The 23,853-nt window shown below is 41.3% G+C and overlaps 1 protein-coding gene across 1 annotated transcript in view; it reads left to right on the plus strand.

The window, feature by feature from the left end:
• Positions 1–23,853, plus strand: part of LOC144529914 (neurabin-2-like) — a 45,386-nt gene that overhangs the window by 9,580 nt on the left and 11,953 nt on the right. Inside the window, exons 2-8 of the mRNA XM_078269276.1 lie at positions 1,552–1,956; positions 4,433–4,629; positions 5,347–5,757; positions 6,225–6,938; positions 18,226–18,358; positions 21,229–21,349; positions 23,503–23,607. Coding sequence (XP_078125402.1) covers positions 1,638–1,956; positions 4,433–4,629; positions 5,347–5,757; positions 6,225–6,938; positions 18,226–18,358; positions 21,229–21,349; positions 23,503–23,607 — 2,000 coding nt within the window. The 5' untranslated portion in view covers positions 1,552–1,637. The remainder of the gene's footprint in view (positions 1–1,551; positions 1,957–4,432; positions 4,630–5,346; positions 5,758–6,224; positions 6,939–18,225; positions 18,359–21,228; positions 21,350–23,502; positions 23,608–23,853) is intronic.

The raw sequence follows: 23,853 nt of genomic DNA on the forward strand, positions 1-23,853 counted from the left end.
TAATGCAACTCAATGGGGTCTTTTGTTAGGGCTGTAATGCAGGCTTTCTGTTGAAAATGTGAGGTTTCAAGCAAAACCCAAGATAACCCTGATGATGATGATGATGACAGGATTCATACTGAAAGTGGAGGCTATTATTAAAAAAAATACTAATTCTTGATTCGCCAACGGCACATTTACATCAGATCATTTAACAAGTATTCTCTGATGTGAGCAAGGGGAGGGGGGCTACAGTACGGTAACATAATTGATTATACGATGATGATGATCATTTAAAAATTATTACTACTCTTTTGTTGGGTAAGTGGGATGTTATATTGCATATTTTCCTTGTTGTTGATGGACGATGAGAAAGCTTCTTCAGAGCCACAAAAGACATTATACTTACATTATATATCATACTGTTTTGACAGGCTGCGTGAGTAGTACGCCTCGTAGCCTGGCTTACCAGATGTACAGTGCTGGGATAAAGCCTGGCATCCAGCGTGTCTCTCATGCAGCAGATATCCCTCCCCTTCCGCTATCTCCGCTATCTATTTTGCAAGGATACCGTCACTGCATCCGGGGCTTAGCGCCGCCCAGGATGGTTGTGATTGGTTTAAAGAAATATAAACAAGCCAGAGCGGGTTTTTTTTCTCTCCCCTATCCTAGAATAGATAAGCGGTGTAGCCAGACCATACTCCAGCGCTGACACAGCACTGTGGAGATCTGGCAATGCGAGACTAAGTGGGACAGCCTGGTGGCCCACGGGTTTGAGGCAGTGACTATGAACCACAACGTTCATGGTTCAAATCCATTATTTCCCCAGTTAGTTTTAAAATTGGTAGTTCAAAAACAGCTCAGAGACAAACTGCAGTCATATCAAAGTTGAATGTAATTTTTAATAGGGAATATGTTCTTCTTGACTGGAGCGTAAACAGTTCATCGATTAGTTCGATGGAAAATAAATAATTAACAAATTTGACAATTGATTAACCATTTTGTCGTTGTAATCAGAATGCCTTTATGATGCACCAGGTTAATGTTTACAAAAAGAATTTACCCCCAAAATTTTGTTTAAAGTACTTTTTAGTTATACATCCATGGTGAAAAGGCATATATTGATTTCTGGATATTGTGAATTGATATCAGATCGCTCAAACGATCAATCATCAACAACGATCACTTTCAATTGGAAAATCGATTATTTTAGCCTAGTCCTACTGGTTTGAACAAGTTAGTGGCTTGTGTCACTGTGACCTCTGACCAGAAACAGCTGACTCTCTTCTCTTCCATACAGCACCTAACAATTATTTCCATGCTTGATTATTCTGACGATTATTTATCTGATTTATATAATTAGTTAAGTCAGAAAATAGTGAAGGTGCAGGTGGTGCCTTCAGTTGATTTCTCTTTCGTATCATTAAGAATAGAATACTTTGGATTTGTTGGTTGCACGTCAGACTAAGGATAAAGTTTGAAGACCATGCTTTGGATTGTGGTAACTCATCTGTTATACTATAACTCATCCCAAATATGAACGATCGATGTGTCTCTCTATGTGTGATTCAGGAGGTGAATGTCAAACAGCTCCAGGATGCTGCCGTCCTCATCCCTGCTAATCTGCTGTTCACCAGCGGCCATCTGATTTACCAAACATGATGAAGACTGAACCCCCGTCGGCCACGGGGGGCAACGGGACCTCCGGTGGTAGCAGTGGGGGAAGCGGGAGCGCCAACCTGCGGAGTCCCTCGCCCCACCGCAACGCCTACGAGGCGGGGCTGGCAGCACTCAAGAAGGCCACTGACCACCTCAACAATGCCGCAAACGGAGGCGCTGGCCCTGCCTCAAAACCCGCTCCTCTGCCTCGCCCAACTGGGAGGGGCCGGAAATATGGATCAAATGTTCACCGCATCAAGAACATGTTCATGCAGATGCAGTCTCCTGGTGATGAGGAGGACGGAGCCAAAATGATTGGTAATTCACCTCACTAGTTAGATTTTTTGTCAGTCTTTAGAATAAACAGTATGAGGAGAACTATTATTATTTGTATTATAATGTTACCATTTTGTCACTCACTACTTACATTATGATTCTAATCTTGAGCTTAAACTTTCCTTAGGAAATATATCAATATAAATCGATATCGTGATATGGGACTAGATATCGTCTTAGATTTTGGATATTGTGATATGACAAGTGTTCCTCGTTTTACAGGCTGCATTACAGTAAAGTGATGTCATTTTCTGAACTTACCAGACTGTTCTAGCTGTCCTATTATTTGGCTTTACCCACTTAGTCCTTACATCCACATTACTGATGATTATTTACTACAAATCTCACTGTGTAAATATTTTGTGAAAGCACCAATTTTCAACCCTACAATATCGCCGCAATATCGTTATCGAGGTAGTTGGTCGAAAATATCGTAATATTTGATTTTATCCATACCGGCCAGCCCTACTTCCTGGTAATGTGGCTCTTACTGGTTAGGAAAATTAGTCCCTGATATGGGGTGTCTAGTCAGGACACGGAAGGCAGGGATATCCTTTGCAAGGTTAAATATGTACTTATACAGCTGCACAGGCACTATTCCTTATATACTTTTTGTAGCAGTGTAGGTGTTGTTCTAAAGGAGAGGGAAATGAACATACATGTTAACTAACATAAACCTCACAATTGGGACTACTAACTCTCCATACTTGCCGATATAATGTATATATGTACTGAAGGCTTAAACTACAATGAGAATGTCATTCTACAGGCTACACGTACAACACAGATAGAGGATAAAGTCAATGAATACAAATTTGCTAATACATTGCTACATAAGGAGTTGGTAAACTTAGACATTGCACTGCATAAATCACCAATATTAACTTATATCTTTACAACTTACTTGTGGGCAATGACGCACACCAACTAAAACTTCACTTTTAGGAACTGAAACTTAACTGACAGTCGTTCTCTACAATCCTGGGCAAGATGTAACAGTTGGAAAGGGTGTGTGGCCTAGCAACGAGTGAACACTCACAGTCCATGCTCACATTAGCCTTTTGCACACTGGTCATTCCTTAGTCCAGCCTTTTAAAGACTGACACACCCACACAGGTGTTTTAATACTCTTGCTAATTAGCCTGTAGTCAGGTGGAAGTTGGGTGGAACTATGCTTGGAATTGACCGTTCACTAAACCCCTCCGCCGAACAGCGTTTGTCCAATCCAATTGTCCTGTCCAAATAGCTTAGCAACTGTAAGGCGGCACAACAGGCCTGTCACGTTTTTGGACTGTCCACATGTTGAAGCGGTGTGTAAGGGGCTGTAATAAAAACAGTATTTAGTATCTTAAGAGTTAGTTGAGGTTGTTGACTTTTTTAACCTTTCGTAAACCGAAAACAACAAAAGTGCGAGGAATGGAATAAACAGTGTGTATCGGCTCTAATGTAAGCTGCAAATGCTAGCATGCCTGGCTAACTAACATACTGTCTACTTTGTAACCGCTTCCAAGGCTAAGAGTTAGTGCATCATTAGCTAAGTAGGGGCTGTAATAAGAGCAATATTTAGTATCTTAAGAGTTAGTTGAGGTTGTTTAGCCTTTCCAAAACCAAAAAACACAACACCAAAAGTGTGAGGAATGGATTAAACAGTGTATCTGCTCTAATGTAAGCTGCAAATGTTATCATGTCTGGCTAACTAACTTATGTACTTTGTACTACTACTTCCAAAGCTAGCGCATCATTAGCTAAGTACATTGCTTTGTGGGATTACACGTTATGTGTTTGAGAGTGTTCTTACATTTATAACACCAGGACTAACTAGCTCTACACTGCAATAAAATAACAATGCTGTTTCTTTATTTTCCTGTCCTCTGCATTGATCATCAACTGGTGAGGACACTGACCGTTTAGCTTTAGCCTTAGCTTCAGCCTTTTAGCACAATATCATGTGTGTAGCCATCAAGTGCACAATTAAGACCCCTTTTACAGTGTTCTCCTTTTTAAAATTAGTCAGCTGGAAACATTTAAAAGTCAGCCGCTAGCTAAAGTTATCTTTAGTAGCTATCGTTAGCTAGCTACAGTCATTGTTTTCTGGCAAACGTATGGCAGATAAAAAAATGTATTATTACCAATTTTCTTTTGGTAATAAATGTATTAACCTTAGTGGTTGAGACATGCATATTAAAACTATTTTATTTACTCAGGAAGAAACGTAGAGAGTCAAACCTCAGTGTTAGGTGTTTTATGATATTAATACTGTAATACTATGTGCAATTAAAAAATAATGTAAAAGTTACACAAAGCTGTTGTTCACACAAAATCTGGTTCATTACAACTTGGGTTTTTACTAATGAGACCTAAGTTGTGTGAAACTGGATTTCTTTTGTTTAACAAACCTCTCTCTTTCCCTTTTTGCCCTTAGCCATCTTTCCAATTAACTTTGGCAACTCATTGGCAGGTGTAGAGCAGGGAGTGAAACTGTCCCTACCGAGGGCATCCAGCCTTAACGAGAACGTCGACCACAGTGCCCTGCTCAAACTGGGGGCCACGGTCTCAGAGAGGGTCAACCGTTTTGACTCCAAACCAGGCGGAGAAGGCGGGGGCTTCTCTAAGCTCCAGGAGACCAGGAGGATCTTCGAACAGCGTACTCTACAGGTCAGAAGGGTATTTGTGTTACTTAAGGCCCTGACACACCAAGCAGACGGCCAAGAACTAGTGGCGACGAAAGCCAACTGTGGTGTCGCCTCATACACACCGCAGAGACTACAGTCGACGTCCAACTACCATGTACGTTCTGCGCCTGCGTGAGAGGAAATGACTATCCATGCCAGCTGTAATCTATTCGTCATTCAAAAAGGGAAACCGGGTTCAAACATTGCTGTGATACCCACACTGGTTTAAAAAAATTAGCCAAACGTTATGGTTTTTAAATTAAATTTCACGTTAGAACATTAGTATATTAACATTTATTTTGTAATGTGTCAGTATATGTCATTCTTTTAAAAGATGTAGAAATAAATACACACTACACAAGTAGTTATGTATCTCGTTTGTTCATCTACGTACGTTTGCCATATTATGGACATAATGTGTTTTATAGAAGGAACGTTCGGACATAATTTTTGCCCAGTTTTGACAGCTCTATGTGTATTGGATGGATCAGGTGAGATGAAAAATGAGAAGAGCCTTATGTGTGCACTCTTCACAGTTGTTTGTTTGCTTTCCTCCAATCAGATGCATTGGCTATTCAGCCGACGGCGATTCAACATGTCGGTCCAACTTGCACCAATATCCTTGGTGTGTCAGGGCCTTTACTCATGTGTTCTGATTCTGATTCGAGACCATCTGACTGACTGACTATGTCTCTTTCAGGAGAAGCAAGCCGCCACCAACCGGATCTTGCTGAAGAAGGAGCGGGCATCGGGATTCCAGGACAGCCGTCTAGATGTCGTGGCTCGCTTTAATGGCTCCACCGAGGCTTTGGACCGACTGGACGACCCCCCTGCTCCCTCTCCCGTTCCTGCTGCTCTTCCCGCACCGGCTGCTCTTCCCGCACCGGCTGCTCTTCCCGCACCGGCTGCTCTTCCCGCACCGGCTACTCTTCCTGCTGCGGCGGCTTCAGTCGGGCCCAGTGACGCCGTCAGCCCCACCGTGAGCCAGCTCAGTGCCGTGTTCGAGAAGAGCGAACCGCAAACCAATCTCCATGCCCCCCAACGTCGGTCAGGCCCTGCCCTAGCACCAAAGCCCAAACCTCCAGCCAGAGCGGAGGCTACCGGGAGAAAGGTGAGGAGTAAGGCTGGGTATTGTTAAAAAATATTCGATACAGTACCAATACCTTGACTATGATACTGGTTCCTGAACGTTACCTTTTTCGATACCAATTTTATAAAAATCCATTTCAACAAAATGGATGTTGCCTCGTCTCTGTGCGTAACGTAGAGTTTTTCCTGCTGAGTTCCTTCCTGACATGCTGCAGGCTTATTGGCTCACTGACACTGATGAGATTTAATACTTAGGTATTGAAATTTGGTATTGAATGATGAGGCATTTTCAATACTTTTACACTAAGGAGGCAATTCCGTAAGTGCCTAAAAAGTATCGAATTTGGTACCTTCTAAAAAATGCAGGAAATCACAAACTGCGGTAGAAGTAAAGAGAGAACCAGAAACTATGGATTAAATAAATGATAAAGTCTCTCTCTCTCTCTCTCTCTCTCTCTCTCTCTCTCTCTCTCTCTCTCTCTCTCTCAGGGGAAGCTGCTCCCTCCAGGTAAGGAGGACGGTGAGGAGGTGGGAGTTGTTTGCGTCCAGGCAGCAGAACTAGCAGAAGTGAGCGGTTCTCTACAGGGGAGCTCAGGAGAAGTGAAGGCCAGCGAGGAGAAGGACGGGTTCGGACAGTCGGGAGACCAGCTCCCCAACTCCTCCTGCTCCTACTCTTCCTCATCGTCCTCTTCCTCTTCGGACGTCAAACCAGAGTCGGAGGCCCAGCCAGCGGTGACTGAAGCCAGGGGCTCAAGTACAGTGGTTGACCCAGAGCAAGAGCCCCAAGCTGATGAGCCAGACGGCTCCACGGGGGGGTCAGAGGCCGGAGCCAGACTGGTGCAGGCCGACGTTCACGCTTCGCTGGAAAACGGAGAAAAAGAGCCTCCAGGTTCCTCTCCCTCCTCGGAGGAGAGAGGAGAGGACTCTGAGAGGAGAGGGGAGGAAGGCGAGGAGGAGGAGGATAACGATGAGGATGGCTCCAGGAAGGAGGATTACTCTGAGGGTGATCTGGTGGACATCAGTGCGTACAGCGGGCTCGGCGAGGAGGACTCTGGAGGCAGCCAGCTAGACGACGAGGAGGATGAGGAAGATGAGGAGGCGTATCAGCCGGAGACCAGCTGCTCTGAGATCCCGGGTCTCCCAGAGGAAGAGGAGCCACCGCCACCCAATAGGAAGATTAAATTCAGCACAGGGCCAATCACAGTGAGTGAGGTTTTGTCGGATGTAATTACTTTTACTTTTCAACACTCGGTCAGAGCCTTAAATGTCTCCTAGGAAGAGCAGTTGTTTTTAAAATGGTGACCATCATCACACACATTAGAAGATTAAATACTGACAATGTGGCCCCAAGAGACTGTCCTCCCCCGAAAAACGCCCACACAAGTTGTTTTTTCAAGCCGCAATTACAACACATATTTACGTTAATAGTGGCGGTGCCCTCTACTGGGCATACGATGGGAGCAAAGTATAAGAGCGGCAAGTAGGGTTGGGTACTGAATCCGGTACTTTTTTGGGTACCTACCGAATTGTGTCGGTACTACCGAGGACCGATTCACGTTATATCAAAGTGGGCCAAATTTCGGTACCTGAGAGCGCATAAGCGCAAGCTTATCTGTCCTCTCTGCATGTTGACAGAGAGCAGGGCGGAACGGATTTACATCGCCTCGGCAGTTTGTTTAACATTAAGTCACAATGAGTCACGGCAATGCCGATAAAGCGGTTGCAAGTGTGGTTAGACTTTTCAAAACTCCATGCGGACAGCGTTCGCTTCAATATAATATAACGGCGAGCCGAAAGCAGTCGCGGTGCGGTTACACCTCTGACCGGCAATTTCCACTGGATGCGGAACGTCTGCGGAACGTCTCCGGAGTCATTAGGTTTCCATTAAAGTCAACGTGTGTATTTCCACTGACTGCGGAACGTCTGCGTCCCTACTCCGTCCCAGCTCCGGCGGTCCGCAGCCCTCCGGAGCAGATACGCAGAGCTTCTATTTTTGCCGGACGCCGGAGAGCTCCGCAGCAATTCAGCACACGGCAGATAGTGCGGGACAGGAAGTCGAGCACAGAAACAAAATAAAAATCGGGTTAATTTTCAAAATAAAATACACCGTGCTCACGGCGGATCATATTTCCCTGCACTACACCTTGAAAACACAGCACAGAGTTGTTTCCCCTCTACTCCTCTGGATGGAAACAAACTGTTGTTGGTTTTGTGGTTCTATTCTACGTGAATTCGCGAGATATTGTGGGTCCTCGTGACTTCAGCTGTCAGTCATGGCCGCAGCCGTGCCGCAACAAATCCGGACCTGGTGGGTATTGACGGACGGCGGAGCACGCAGCCGTTTCGCAGCGGAGCCGGTCCGCAGACGTTCCGCATCCAGTGGAAATTGCCGGTGAGACAGACGGGCAGTGTTCTCTATGCCCTTTTGACTGAGATTGTAAGGCAAGGCAACTTTATTTCTATAGCACATTTCAGCACCAAGGCAATTCAAAGTGCTTTACATAAAACATTGAAGAGCAATTAAAAAGAGATACAAATACAAGAACCATCTTTTCCTAAACTTATCTAAGTAGTTATTGTGCCTAAAACTAACCAAACTGCGACTATTTCAAAACGTTAACGACGTGTTTAAAACCGCGAAAGTTACGTTCTCTAGTTTAGCTATGAGTACGGACACCGCTCCTGTGGGTCGTATTTCCTGCCACTGCTAGAGGTGCTAATTTAAGAAACACTCCTGTGGGTCAAATTAGAGATTAGGAATAAACAACCTGTATCGTCGTGTGGTTTGGAGGACTTGTTGGGACTTTGGAAGTTTCCCAGTTGATGTCAGTGCTGTCAGTTTTATTGGCCCCAGTACTCAGCACTCTTAAGAGAACTCCTTGAGGCACTTCCTCTATGGCTTCAGTGTTTATTACACACCGCAATATGAAAGTGTCAGACGAAATTCAAATACTGACTTTGATGCTATTCGTAAAGTCTTAAGATATTTAATGTAAATGGCCTCCCATCCTCTGGGGAGCAGGAAAGCCTCTTAAATTGTAATGCAATCTGTTTGATTCTGTATTTATATTTGATGTTTGTATGTGTGTGTGTGTGTGTGTGTGTGTGTGAGTGTGTGTGTGTGAGATGGGGGCATTGGAGAAAAGGTGACATCAAAAATATTCAAATCATCTTCTGGGGGTGGTGAATATCCTCAGCACATCACTCTGCAGCTCCCGTTTAGGTCTTTGGAGCGCTTAAGCGTCTTTCAGCTCATAGTTTTGGTTTTACAGCCTACAGTTTGAGTTCCCTCTCACTAGGGCTGGGCAATATATCTATATTATATCAATATGGATATATGAGACTAGATATCATCTTCAATTTTGGATATGTAATATCGCAATATGACACAAGTGTTGTCTTTTCCTGGTTTTAAAGGCTGCATTTCAGTAAAGTGATGTAATTTTCTGAGCTTACCAGACTGCTCTAGCTGTTCTATTATTTGCCTTTACTCACGTAGTCACAATGTCCACATTACTGATGATTATTTATCTAAAATCTCATTGTGAAAGCACCAATAGTCAACCCTACAATATCACCGCAATATCGCCATCCATGTATTTGGTCAAAAATTTGATTTTCTCCATATCGCATAGCTCTAACTCTCGCCGCTTTCATCCACCCTAGAAATAAATAGCATCTAGCTTGTGAAAATAGTTGGAGCATTTAGCTGCTAAAGAGCTTGATATCTTTCTCAGGAGTTGGTGGAGACTGAAAAAACGGATCAAGTAGCCCGAAACATCTCAAACGCAAACATGTGTAACAACTTCTAAGGATGTCGTAAGTTGTGTTTACAGCTTGTTTCAGTGCTGCCTGCCAAGTCAAATCAATGAATGCAGGTTAAATGATGACAGACTATGAGATAGTGGGCTTTAGTTGTTTAATTGAGATGGTGAGCCCTGGACAGTTGGTATCTGATAATTACATCATAAAATGGGAGAAAAAAGACGTGTGTGTGTGTGTGTGTGTGTGTGTGTGTGTGTGTGTGTGTGTGTGTGTGTGTGTGTGTGTGTGCTCTGCTATCTAAGAGAAAGAGATTAAGGAAATGATTGAAAAGACTTCCTGCTTTGTTAACGTCACACACACGGGTTGCTGGGGTTTTTTGGCCACAATATTTCCTGCTGACTCTAGCTCAAACTGTGTGTGTGTGTGTTCCTTTGAACTTAGAGTTAGATTTAACAGAAGCTCTTTTCTATAGCTTGTTTCTCCTACAACCCCCCCCCCCCCCCCCATCACTGCAGCAGTCAGCTGGTTAAACTCTGTGCATTGTAAAACATGTCTCAACAAGCCCTAATGATGTCAAGTTAACGGCATACTTCCTCAGTGAGACAACTGAATACCATAGAACAGTGTTTCTCAAATGGGGGTACACCTATGGGTGCTTTGGAGTACTGCAGGGGGTACGTGAGATTTATTTTTTAGATGTTAATTTATATTCTAATATGCTATGCATGATTCCTAAAATAATTTTACTATAATAGTGAATAACTTTAGTGATGGCTTCTAAACATTTGAAATTTAGCATTTAAATGTTTTCAGTTACAAGGCTGTAAATCTATCACTGTCGGTGCTGTATTGTTCCTCTTTACATATGCTTTTATTCTACCAAAAATGTTTTGCGCAGTTCAGGGGGTACTTGGCTGAAAAAAAAAAAATGTAAAGGGGGTACACTATTAAAATTTTTTGAGAACCACTATAATATAACATGATAATGTACCATGTAACAGAAGAGGTGAGAATGGGGAAATAAGAAGACTTGATATTGAAAAGCAAGATGTTTAGGCAGAATTTAATGTCGTTAGACAGGACAAAGACTACATAATGGGCATCAACATGGATCACTGAGGATCACTTTTCCTGTTCGGTCATGTCCACCTATGCAGGCGGTAGAACAGTTTTGATGTCAAGCCAAGTTTTTACAGTTTTTATGTCAAGCCGGGCGTCAGGTCAAAAAGGAATTCTTCATTTTCTTGGACCTTAAAACGTTTAACCACTGACCTCTTTAGCCACAGTGCAGCTGACCTCTTTAGCCACAGTGCAGCTCAAAGTAGAGTTGTGGCCTGATGCAGCGTTATTTGCTACCAAGGTAACTGCTACAGTTAGCTGCCTGGTGAATCATGTCAAGCCAACATCTGCTTCTGATGTGACCTGTCCTCAGATTCAGAAAACCTTTTTTTGTTCAATATCATAAAACAAACATTTCAACTTCAACAAACACACAGAGACAATATATTTATTGGAGATAAAGTGTAAAAAATTGGTTGCTGCTAGACATTTCAGTCATAATGATTCAGCTGTTTGCTGGCCACTGCTTTGAAACTAGTTTTCACTTTGTTTAGCTGCCTCCCTCAGCTCTTTCTCTGTCTCATCTCTTTAGAGCAGGGGTCTTCAGCGTTTTTTAAGCCAAGGACCCGTTAACTGAAAGAGAGACGGAGCAGGGACCCCCTACTACATATAAAATTAAGTTGGATATTAAACTGGTCCCACAATAACGTGTGGGCGGCCTAAAGCCTTTATACATACAATTATACTTTTTTTTTGCATAGACAAGCCTACTTAGCTATTAAAATAATAATTGTTGGCATGATTTTGTGATCATGATCATGTTTTAATGTTAAATATTCATGTGACACAGTGAATCCGTGAAAACTGTATCTGTGGATGGTTACCCTAGTGACTACCTTACCGATCATCATCGATGTTTTCTTCAAAAATAGGCTGATTTATATTTGCTAATAATGTTAGATTCATGTGTTTCAGGATATTTTCTTTTCTTAGAAACTTTCAAAAAATGTACTATAATTTGGTGGCCCCTCTGCAGTAACTCTGAGGACCCCAATGGACTGAGGACTGCTGAAGATCTCTGCTTTAGAGGGTCACTGTGAACAATGTGACAATAAGGTTCATTATAAAGCTACGTTAACCTTACCTAATCATAGTCAACAGTAAGACCAAAATGAAATGTGATGTGAAGAATTCCATTTTCATAGTTTAATCAAAAAAGAATATTATAGACAGTTTCCCTTTTACAGACAATTGAGGATGATTTTGCAGCATGGGCCTAGAATGCTAAGATAGTCAAGATAGCTTATTTATGAATTTTTTTTTAGGATTTAGAAATAATCAATAATTTAAAACAAATCATTGTTTTAAATATATATGTGATGCTCATCCTTGCATTTCCCAAACCTTTCTACCACACTTTGATAGTCAACTGTCTCTGGCTAGCTAAAATAACACATTAAATTCAAGTTAGAAATGAAGGATAGTAGCGTAGGCTCTGGGTAAGCGTTAGTTCTTGCGTATAAGTATTGAGAAATGATCTAAGTGTGTGTGCTCACGCAATGAGCAGCACAAGTTAAAGGTCAACCCCATCTCACACAAGTAACGTTAGCATAAAAAAGTAACGTTAGCATCAAATAGTAACACTAGCATTAAAAATGAACGTTGGCATTAAATAAATTAACAGAATAGAAAAAGTAACGTTAGCATAAAAAAGTAACGTTAGCATTAAAAGGTAATGTCCGCATAGTTAAGAGCACAGAAGCCCCTCATTCTACATATTATACTACTAACGTCATACTAACAACTTTATTAATGAGAACACATTAAGAACAAAACAGTTAAGTATAACTGTAAATTCTTTATATAGCATTAGAACTGCTGCTAAATTTGTACTAAACCCTTTCAAGTCACTGAAAGAAAGAAATACTGAAGACAATTACTATATTTCACAGCTTTTTGAATGATACCTTGGCAGATGTTTTGGGAATAAAAGCAACAGCAGTGGCAATAAACCATGCAACTAGTAATCATGTTATTTATTTATTTGGTTCAGAAGTGAACCTCAGCCAAATAGGTAGATTCATATTGTAATTGAGGAAGGGTTAGATCTTAATAGCATCCATAAAGGATTCAATATGACAGCATGTGGTGTGAGTGAAGCCCTTTGAGAGAAAGTGGCACGATGTCTGTAGCTTGTCTTGCATGTTCAGAGAGGTGTGTTCTGCTGCAGGGAACCGAGCCAGTGAACTGAGACTCACTGCCTGGGCATGTTGGCGGTTGTTACTCAATTTCAAAACTGGTTGGCACTTCAAGGAAAAGTCAACCAGGAGAGCTCAAACCTCCTCCGGTACTTAGAGTGTCCAACCTGCCTCCACAGCACGTCATTTTGCAAAAATCAAATCACATTTGATACCATGTGATTACAGCACTGTTTAGAAGCTCTGGATGATGTTCTTTCACAGGAGCACATAAACACAACATAATGGTAAAGGGCTATAAATGAGGAACGAATGTAGAAAACCTGTTAAAGTAGCTAGGTTGTCCTGCATCTCACTTTTACTGAGACATAACTGGATTTGTACATGTTGAGTTGTATACAAGGCTACCTCTGTACATCTGCAAAAAGCAGTTGGAATGTACCTGGGTGTGTTTGTTTTCCTTGAAAACTCGTGTGAACACACACACACACACACACACGGGGAAGCTGATTGATAAGAAACACACAAGTGGAGCTTTGTTTGGAAGAAATTGTGTGTGCATTGATGTGAGCTGAACAGCTAATTAAGTCGTGCTTTTTAAAGAGTTAAGGGGTGCACCCGATCCTGATTGATCATTAACGCAATGTAGAGAAGACAAGCAGGATTGTAGTTGTGGCTCTGTTGTGTCAGGGAGATTTGGAGGGGTTTGGCCTCTCTTCACCTCCAGCATGAACAGCTCTACAAAGTGTCAGAAAATAGTGAAAAATGTCCAAGCAATGTCATCAAATAACTTGTTTTGTCCGACCCAAAGTTCAAAACCCAAAGTTGTTCACTTTATTATCATAGTATCAAAAATTAGGGGTGGGGGAAACAATCGGTACAGCATAGTATCAAGATATTTTCCGTGGCAATACTGTATCGATACACAAACGCCAAGTATCGATCTTTTATTATATATGTGTTGGCCAGTTTGTCTGCTTGACAATCCCATTTTGCAGAAATAAAAGTGAAGTGAGATGAACAAACAGAGAAATGTGTATTTTTAGATATGTCTCTTTTGGAGTCATAATTTGAAATTGGGGAAAAATTTGAAGTTGGAGAAAAGGTAATAAATTGCAGTATATCGCAGAATATTGCAAAATGTTTAAAATTGCAATAATATCGTATCGTGAGGCCTCTCCCGATTCCCACCCCTAATGACGTATGACGTGATGTAAAACAGCACATCGTCACATTTAAGAAACTGGAACTAAAAGACTCTTTGCCTTTTTTGCCTGAGAAATGACTTAAGTGATTGATTAACAAAATGGTTGGCAGTTATTTTTCTGTTGATTGACAATTGATTATTCGAGCAATCGCTTTAGCTTTACACATTATTCAATGTTAGCATGACTTACATCCCAGGATTTCAGAATTTATTTAATTTTTAAAGCCATATTTTAGGAAATAGGCTTATTCGCTTTGGCCCCGAAACGTAGATGAGAAGATCAATTCCATTGTCATGTCTGTGCATTAAATATGAAGATGGAGCCAGTAGCCGCCTAGCTTAGCGTAACCTAGCCTAAAGACTGGAAACGGCTCTGTCCAAAGTTTAACCAATTTCACCTACCAGCAGCTCTAAAGCTCACAAATGAACACGTTATGTCTCATTTGTTTTATCCGTACAAAAACCAATGTGTAAAAACAACAATTTGCGTTTTGATTGTGTTTGACTATGGTTTGGGGTAGACAGATTTTGTGACCGTTGGACAGAGCCAGAATAGCTGTTTCCCCCTGTTTCTAGTCTTTATGCTGAGATGTGAGAGTGGTATCGATCGACCTTACTTTTATGAAGGATACAAACAAAAATGTCCGACTATTGCTTTATATATTATAGATTATAAATGAAATTCAGAACTACAGTAGCAGACTGTAGTCTGAAGTCTAAATGTATTTAGCTTTTTTGCAGTGTATCATTTTGGGTGGGACTAAATATCAATATGGCAATATATCAACCTTCGTGCGATACGACAATCAATACACTAGCGCCAAATATTGGTATTTTAATGAATAAAACAAGGCTCTAAAAAGATTTCCCTGCTCCCAGTGTCGCTACTTCATGGCTCCTCGAGGTGGCGCTCTAGACATTAATGAGGCAAATTTGAACAGAAGTTAACTCGCCGTAGAGGAAGAGGTTTTCAACGTGATGGCGGACTGCAGTTTGAGGAAAATAACATGCCCCAGCCACGTTTAAGTCCAAAGTCTGGACCCATAGCTCTCAAGTTCTGTAGTTTTAATTTACAGATTGCAAAACTTGTGCTGCAGAATTGTACTGTTTTGTAACAGTTTGGACTTGCGGTGAGTAAAGAGAGAAAACCTGCACTTAACCTTTTCACAGGCATTTTGTATTCATAGTTAGGCCAATATCGTGATGCATCATTATAGGATAGTCTAGCAAAAATATTGATTATTGCAGAATTGCTGTATCGTGATATAATCGGTATCGTGAGCCATGTATCGTATTGTGAGGCACCTTGTGATTCCCTTAGTATCAATGTTCCCATTGTGTGTTTCGTGCCAGTAAAGACTGAGAGACAAGAGTCTTTGGTAATGCCCTTGCCCAATCTTGATCCAGTTACCTGTCTGAAATCCAGCTGACTAGAGTGACTCAGGCTAATTCGCCACTCAGCCAACATGGATTAGCAGCAAGTCTGCTTCTGTTTTTAGCTTGTGTTTATATATTGTAGTCATTTTTGTTCTTTATTGGGTTTTTTTGTAATTTAAGTAATTGTTGAGCAAGTGTTTTAGTAAGCTAGTAGTTGCTGCTATTGTTCATCATAGCCATGCTGCGTGGATTAATCTGTCAATTTAGATTTCAATTATAGGACCTCATGTGATACTAGATGCTAAAATCTATTCGGTCATTGGAATAGGTGGATAGCCTGTGTGCACACTGCCCGGTGTCCTGATAATATTCCAATGGACAGCACTTTGACTCTTAGTCCCACAGTTCAACTAGCGATGTGAATTTAGTTTGGCATGATTTATTGGTTGTTATTTAAAGTGGCCTGTGTCTCTGCTTTTATCCAGGGTAGTAGTAGGTGGCTTGTGATTGGTCAGATTAAGCGGAGGCTGTCATTCAGGAAGCAGTGGCGTCAATCAAAAGCAGGTGGTCTATTATTCCCTGTTAGGGCTGCACGATATGAGGAAACTGTGCGATATGCGATAACATTGTTGAATATCGCGATGACGATATTACTTGCGATAAACAAACGGATATTAAAGTGTACTCAGTTCTGCTGCTTTCAGTATTCTGCTAAAATACAACAAACGTGCATGTTGAATTTAAAACAAATGAAAGGAAATCATTTCAAGCAGTATTGCACACGCTCACTTTATTGTTTCTTATGCTCAGTGCATAGTGGCACAATTTTACCTGCACTGCTGTCATATTTGTTTAATATCAGTTTAATGCTTTTTGCACTATTCCATTTGCACAAACTGTATACAGATTCTGTACTACGCTCAGTATTTATATTTGATCCGTATTTTTTGTAGACTCTTTGTTGTATTTTGTATGTTTTATATTTTGCATATTTAATGTGCTATGTTGTCTCACATCTTTTATGCCTTGTCTTGGCCAGGTCTCAATCGGCTTACCTGGTTAAATAAAGGTCAATTAAATCATTTCCAGCTTTCTATTATTTGAAGAACTGCAGTTACATTTTTAAGTGCAGTTTTCTGCTATTTTTTTTCAGTTAGCACAAAAAATCTCTTTGTGTCTTTTGCAATATGTCGCAGCCTTTCACGATGGGTTTATTGCGCCAGTTGATATTGCATGACGATAAAAAAAACGATATATTGTGCAGCCCTATGCCCTGTATTTGGGTCCAGTCCATCCAGGCATCAGGATACAGAGCACTGACCCTAAGCTACCCTGTGTATCAACACAGGGTAAAGGGCATGAATGACCAATTATGAAACATTATATATCAATATAATGGTCATTCATGCCCTTTTCCGGCATATCCGAATCAATAGTCTGCTATTTACGCTTTAAAGTTCCTGTGGGGAAAATGGAGGCTCAATCTGAACACTGACCTCCCTTTCATTGATCAATGGATTTATCAAGTGACTGAAAGTTAAATTGGGGGGGGGCTCAGGGACCATCTGTGTCAGGCTTGCTCAGATTTGTTCTGGAGTATCACATGAGCGGAGCCACACCGCCAAACTAAAAGCATATTATAGTTGCAGTAAAAGGTTAAAACCTTCGTGTGAGTGTTATGACTTAAATGATGAATTGCTGCTGCTTTTCTCTGTTTTTAATTTTATTGTAAATTTGAATAGCCTACCTTTTTAGGGTTAGTTGATTTAAGGATGTCACCTTTGACAATTGCTACGCCGTTTTTGGTTACCATTACCAAGCCAATGTTGATAGCAATGTGTTCTAATTGAACTAAATATCTATCCAGCATAGATATATAGTTCAAAGCACAGCTGTTTAGTACAACCTCACAGAGCCGCTAAGGAGAGCTCTTAGTTTTGTTTAGCATGAGAAAAGAAGATCAATTATTTCTTTGTGCGTTCTTGTGTTGGTATTTTTGTGGCAAAGTACAGAGATTGTGTGTACAGGCAGTACCCTGAAGCTTTATGTACACACACATAAACACAGCTTAAAGTTACTCAACAGGAAGGAAACGTGACTACAGGAAACAGTTTAACAATCACTCCCACTGACCCTGTTTGTGTCTGTGTCTGTGTGTGTATGTGTGTGTGTGTCTGTCTGTGTGTGTGTGTGTGTGTGTGTCTCAGTCTTCTACATTCAGGGGAATGTAAATAATACTGTAACGAGCACATCCTACACATAAAGGCCTTTGGCTGTGTCTCTTTCTTTCTAACGCACATTAGCATATCTGCTAGACAGGGACAGAGAGAGAGAGCAGGTCAGTGCCAGTGCCAAACTCACGCTGGGCAAGCCTGTGGTTGCCACGACAACGAAGCCACATGATCATGGAGATGGTCACCGGGGAGACAGATGCTGCTGACCTTTTTTAGAGAGGGGGGAGGGGTGTGATAGAGAGTGGATAAAAAGGATTGGGCAGATGCAATGGAGATGGGGAAAGTGAGAGCCTATTCACACGATGTGTGATTTTTATCCTCTTAAGGAGATGGGATATTTAGGTTGATTTTCATAAAATGATATCCATGTATGTTTTCCTAGCGCAATATGAGTCAGCAGCACCGGTGCAGAGTGGCTGCTGGATGATTTTGTTGTCCATTACCACTCTCTCTCTCTCAAAGGTGCAGTGGCTAGAATCAGATTGAGCTACAGATGTTTAGCGTCTGAATGTTCCTGCGGTCCAGTCAAGATGTGTTGCCACATTGAGGATGTTGGCAGTGGTGGAGTTAGTCCGATCCGTTACTTAAGTAAACAATGACACAATATTCACTATCAGGCTTTCTGACCTTTTGACCTTTTCCCTGTGTAGGTATTCACCACCTACTCTAACGAAGACTACGATCGGCGTAATGACGACGTTGACCCCATGGCGGCGTCAGCCGAGTACGAGCTGGAGAAAAGAGTCGAGAAGCTGGACCTGTTTCCTGTAGAGCTGGAGAAGGGTAAACACGCATGCGCACACACACACACACTTAGTGCGTTTCACTATGTTTGTGGGGACCCGTCATTGACATAATGCATTCCCTAGCCCCTTACCCTAACCTTAACCATCACAACTAAATGCCTAACCTTAACCCTTACCCTCACCCTAACCATAACCTAATTATATCCCTAATCCTAAAGCCAAGTCTTAACCCTCAAACCGCCCTTTAAACTTGTGGGGTCCAGCATTTTGGCCCCACAAAGCTGTCCGGATTGCACTATGTATAGACAAATCTGGTTGTAGGCGGAAGTAAACGGGCCACAATTACTGCAGTTTCACCTCACTTAAACTGGCGTATAGCACTGTAATTTATGTAAAGGTTTTCATTTTTTAAGCACTTTTGCAGAACCAATTATTATATAGTTATCAAAGCCCATTAAAATAACTTTTCAACAAGATATAGTCCAATTATAACAGACAGCCTATGGTCTTTTCTATTCTAAACTTTCATCAGCTGATCCAACAACAAAATGGAAAGACAAAACCAAAAGCCTCTGCTCCATGACATCAATTTCACTTTCATTAATCTCCATTGTTATTAAATCCTCATGTTTCGATGGCATTATGAGCCTCTTGCCGACAAAGGGCAGATGAAAGCCATGTGTCATAATCAAGTTTGGTGTTGAAATTAAAGGTTTGATATCATGCTCGTTTCCACGTCCAGACTTGTGTCTTGGTTTTCTACTAGAACATGCGTTATTGTTTAAAAAAACACATTCTTTTCCACTGTCTGTCTGAATATACCTGTATTTACCCTCTGTCTGAAATGCTCCGTTTTCGCGCCTGTGTCTTTAAGCTCCATTCTGAATGAACCTGCCCGCTTAGAGTCTTTGCACCGTCATTGCAGCCGGGGAATGACTGTAACAGTACTGTAGCAGCACTTCCTCCCTATATATATAGTATAGTTGTGACATCACAACCGTACGTAAGTCCTGACAGTTCGTTCTGATAAAGACAGTTGGTCTGAATACGGGCCATGGTCCGGTGAGTTTCTCGTGTGGAAGCATTTTTTATATAGTTCGGACCTTCTTTATAATCAAAAAAAGACAAAGTGAAAATCTCACTTTCTACAATATAGGACTGAATAACATTCATACAGACTGCCTTCCTCTGTAGGAAGGGGGCGTAAAACCCAAACATCTCTGCTCTTACTGTCAGCGTAATACAGCATGTCTACTTTCACACGCACATTAGCATATCTGCTAGACAGGGACAGAGAGAGAGAGCAGGTCAGTGCCAGTGCCAAACTCACGCTGGGCAAGCCTGTGGTTGCCACGACAACGAAGCCACATGATCATGGAGATGGTCACCGAGACAGATGCTGCTGACCTTTTTTTAGAGAGGGGAGGGTGTGATAGAGAGTGGATAAAAAGGATTGGGCAGATGCAATGGAGATGGGGAAAGTGAGAGCCTATTCACACGATGTGTGATTTTTATCCTCTTAAGGAGATGGGATATTTAGGTTGATTTTTCATAAAATGATATCCATGTATGTTTTCCTAGCGCAATATGAGTCAGCAGCACCGGTGCAGAGTGGCTGCTGGATGATTTTGTTGTCCATTACCACTCTCTCTCTCAAAGGTGCAGTGGCTAGAATCAGATTGAGCTACAGATGTTTAGCGTCTGAATGTTCCTGCGGTCCAGTCAAGATGTGTTGCCACATTGAGGATGTTGGCAGTGGTGGAGTTAGTCCGATCCGTTACTTAAGTAAACAATGACACAATATTCACTATCAGGCTTTCTGACCTTTTGACCTTTTCCTGTGTAGGTATTCACCACCTACTCTAGCGAAGACTACGATCGGCGTAATGACGACGTTGACCCCATGGCGGCGTCAGCCGAGTACGAGCTGGAGAAAAGAGTCGAGAAGCTGGACCTGTTTCCTGTAGAGCTGGAGAAGGGTAAACACGCATGCGCACACACACACACACTTAGTGCGTTTCACTATGTTTGTGGGGACCCGTCATTGACATAATGCATTCCCTAGCCCCTTACCCTAACCTTAACCATCACAACTAAATGCCTAACCTTAACCCTTACCCTCACCCTAACCATAACCTAATTATATCCCTAATCCTAAAGCCAAGTCTTAACCCTCAAACCGCCCTTTAAACTTGTGGGGTCCAGCATTTTGGCCCCACAAAGCTGTCCGGACCCCACAAGTATACTGTATTCCTGGTTTGTGGACCCCACGACTATAGTTAAACAAGGACACACACACACACACACACACACACACACACATACACACACCTTCACATTCATTGACAGTCACTCAGTCAAGCCTCTTATGTAACCATACATACACTCACATACATGCACGCACAGACACATACACACACACACACACACGCTTGCACACGCATGCACACTAACACACATGAACACAACTGACAGGCTGCTGTTGGTGGACTCTGCTTACAACTCCATTATCCCCTTATGGGATTACATTTAGCACGGATTAGCCTAATTAGCAGGTAGTAATTCTGAAAGTAATGGATTGGAACCAGCAACCATCCGTGACGGCTGCTCTCAGCACAGCATGATAGCTTAAACGCTGACTTATGTTTCATTTTTAGCATTGCAAGCATTGAATGAGGATAAATATGTTATCTTCAGATATGTTTTATAGCTTTGACTGTCTGCTCAGACTGTATCAGGTGATGGAACTTTATGGCTATACCAAAAGAATGAATACACATACCTGATGATGCTAAGAACAAAAGGAACATATTGACATGTGCATAATAATGCCAGCAGCAATCACATCTATAAAGATGCAATTCAGTGTGATATTTTGTGTCTGTCTCTGTCTGTGTGTGAGTGCAGACGGTGATGGTCTGGGTATCAGTATTATAGGTATGGGTGCAGGAGCTGATATGGGTCTGGAGAAACTGGGGATCTTTGTTAAGACAGTCACCGACGGAGGAGCTGCACAGAGAGACGGCAGGTACCCTGTCCACCTTCTTTATACATCTTTATCTGTGTCTCACGCAGGATTTTTTTTATTTTTTATATATATTTATATATATATATATATATATATATATATATATATATATATATATTTTTGGGGAATTTTTAGGTCTTTATTTGACAGGACAGCTTAAGACAGGAAAGGGCAGAGAGAGGGGGAATGGCATATATATATATATATATATATATATATATATATATATATATATATATATATATATATATATATATATATATATATATATATATATATATATATATATTTTTTATATATATATATATGTTAGTTAGACTGTCTATACTTCTCACTGTGTTGGTGATTTGCAGCCTGAACAATATAATAATTTCAGTTTTAACAAAGGCTCAGTTAGTATCTTAAACAGAAGTAAATAGCGCATTTGGGGACTATTTTCAGCTGTGGATTAATACACATTTCAAGATTCAGCTGTATTTTTTATTATACAGTACATGACAAGATTGCACTATGTATAGACAAATCTGGTTGTAGGCGGAAGTAAACGGGCCACAATTACTGCAGTTTCACCTCACTTAAACTGGCGTATAGCACTGTAATTTATGTAAAGGTTTTCATTTTTTAAGCACTTTTGCAGAACCAATTATTATATAGTTATCAAAGCCCATTAAAATAACTTTTCAACAAGATATAGTCCAATTATAACAGACAGCCTATGGTCTTTTCTATTCTAAACTTTCATCAGCTGATCCAACAACAAAATGGAAAGACAAAACCAAAAGCCTCTGCTCCATGACATCAATTTCACTTTCATTAATCTCCATTGTTATTAAATCCTCATGTTTCGATGGCATTATGAGCCTCTTGCCGACAAAGGGCAGATGAAAGCACATAATCATGGAGTTTGGTGATTGAAATGATAAGCTAGGTTTGATTAGCTAACTCCACGTCCAGACTGTGTCGGACTGAAGCGTTATTGTTATTCTTTTCCACTGTCTGTCTGAATATACCTGTATTTACCCTCTGTCTGAAATGCTCCGTTTTCGCGCCTGTGTCTTTAAGCCCCCCCCCTCCATTCTGAATGAACCTGCCCGCTTAGAGTCTTTGCACCGTCATTGCAGCCGGGGAATGACTGTAACAGTACTGTAGCAGCACTTCCTCCCTATATATATAGTATAGTTGTGACATCACAACCGTACGTAAGTCCTGACAGTTCGTTTAAAGGCACAGTTTCTGAATACGGGCTGTGTGCGTTTCTCTGTGGATTGAGCATTTTAATACAGTATTTATATAGCACCTTGACCTTCTTTATAATCAAAAAAAGACAAAGTGAAAATCTCACTTTCTACAATATAGGACTGAATAACATTCATACAGACTGCCTTCCTCTGTAGGAAGGGGGCGTAAAACCCAAACATCTCTGCTCTTACTGTCAGCGTAATACAGCATGTCTACTTTCACCACCAGTAATGGCAGCACGGCTTGAGAGCAAAACACACAGATCATTTGTCTATGAAAAGGACAAAGATATTTGATTAATATAAAAAAAAAAAATGTAAAAGGTCCAAGCCCAAGAATGGACTTGTGAGATGGTGAGAGTAACAACATTTGAAAAAATATAATACACATGGTTTGCAAGATTAAGTGTTTACACTAAAAAATGGGGAAAGTACCTAAGCTCTTTGGAGGGCTCCTAGGATGCCATGTACTGGGGATAGGCCTGGATGTATGCAATGTGCTTACGGTGTTATCATATATACACATAATATTTTTATTTGGTTGACAGCGTGTTGTTTATTTTGTTATTTTATAGTGTTGAATATTATGGCTATTCATCTTGTCTTAAATTTTGTATAGGGAGGTGGTGATGGCGAGTGGAGGAGGGGGGGGGGGGGGGTGTTCAGATGGGGATGTGATCTATCCATGTCGTGAGTTGTATGTTTTGTGTTAAAAAAAAAATGTTAATCAAATAAAAAAAATGAAAAAAGGGTAGAATAGGAAGAAACGCTGAAATGACAGTACAGTACTGAATGGAGAAACAAAAGCTGTGGCTAGGGGAGGGTATTATCCTTTGTCTTTGTCTCTGTTCATGTTCACACATACTGTTTATTCTCTCTGTGTGTGTGTGTGTGTGTGTGTGTGTGTGTGTGTAGGATCCAGGTTAATGATCTGATAGTGGAGGTTGATGGGACCAGCCTGGTCGGCGTCACTCAGAGCCTCGCTGCCTCTGTCCTCCGCAACACCACCGGCACCGTCAGGTCTGACATACGCACACAAACACCCACACTGTCTCTCCAATGGCTGCCCATAAACTGTACACACCTTGGGTTTATACTCACTCACTTACTCACTCACTCACTGCCCTTCATAAACACACTTTAATGGAGCATATTCAGATTTTTGTTTTGCACAAAATGTGTGGATTAGTTTTTTTGTTTTTTTGCAGATTTGTAATATAAATTGATTATTTTTCAGGTTTTTGGTTGGTATATGCTAAAGCTCTC

Source organism: Sander vitreus, chromosome 15 (assembly GCF_031162955.1).
Source record: "Sander vitreus isolate 19-12246 chromosome 15, sanVit1, whole genome shotgun sequence".
NCBI classification, from domain to species: Eukaryota; Metazoa; Chordata; class Actinopteri; order Perciformes; family Percidae; genus Sander; species Sander vitreus.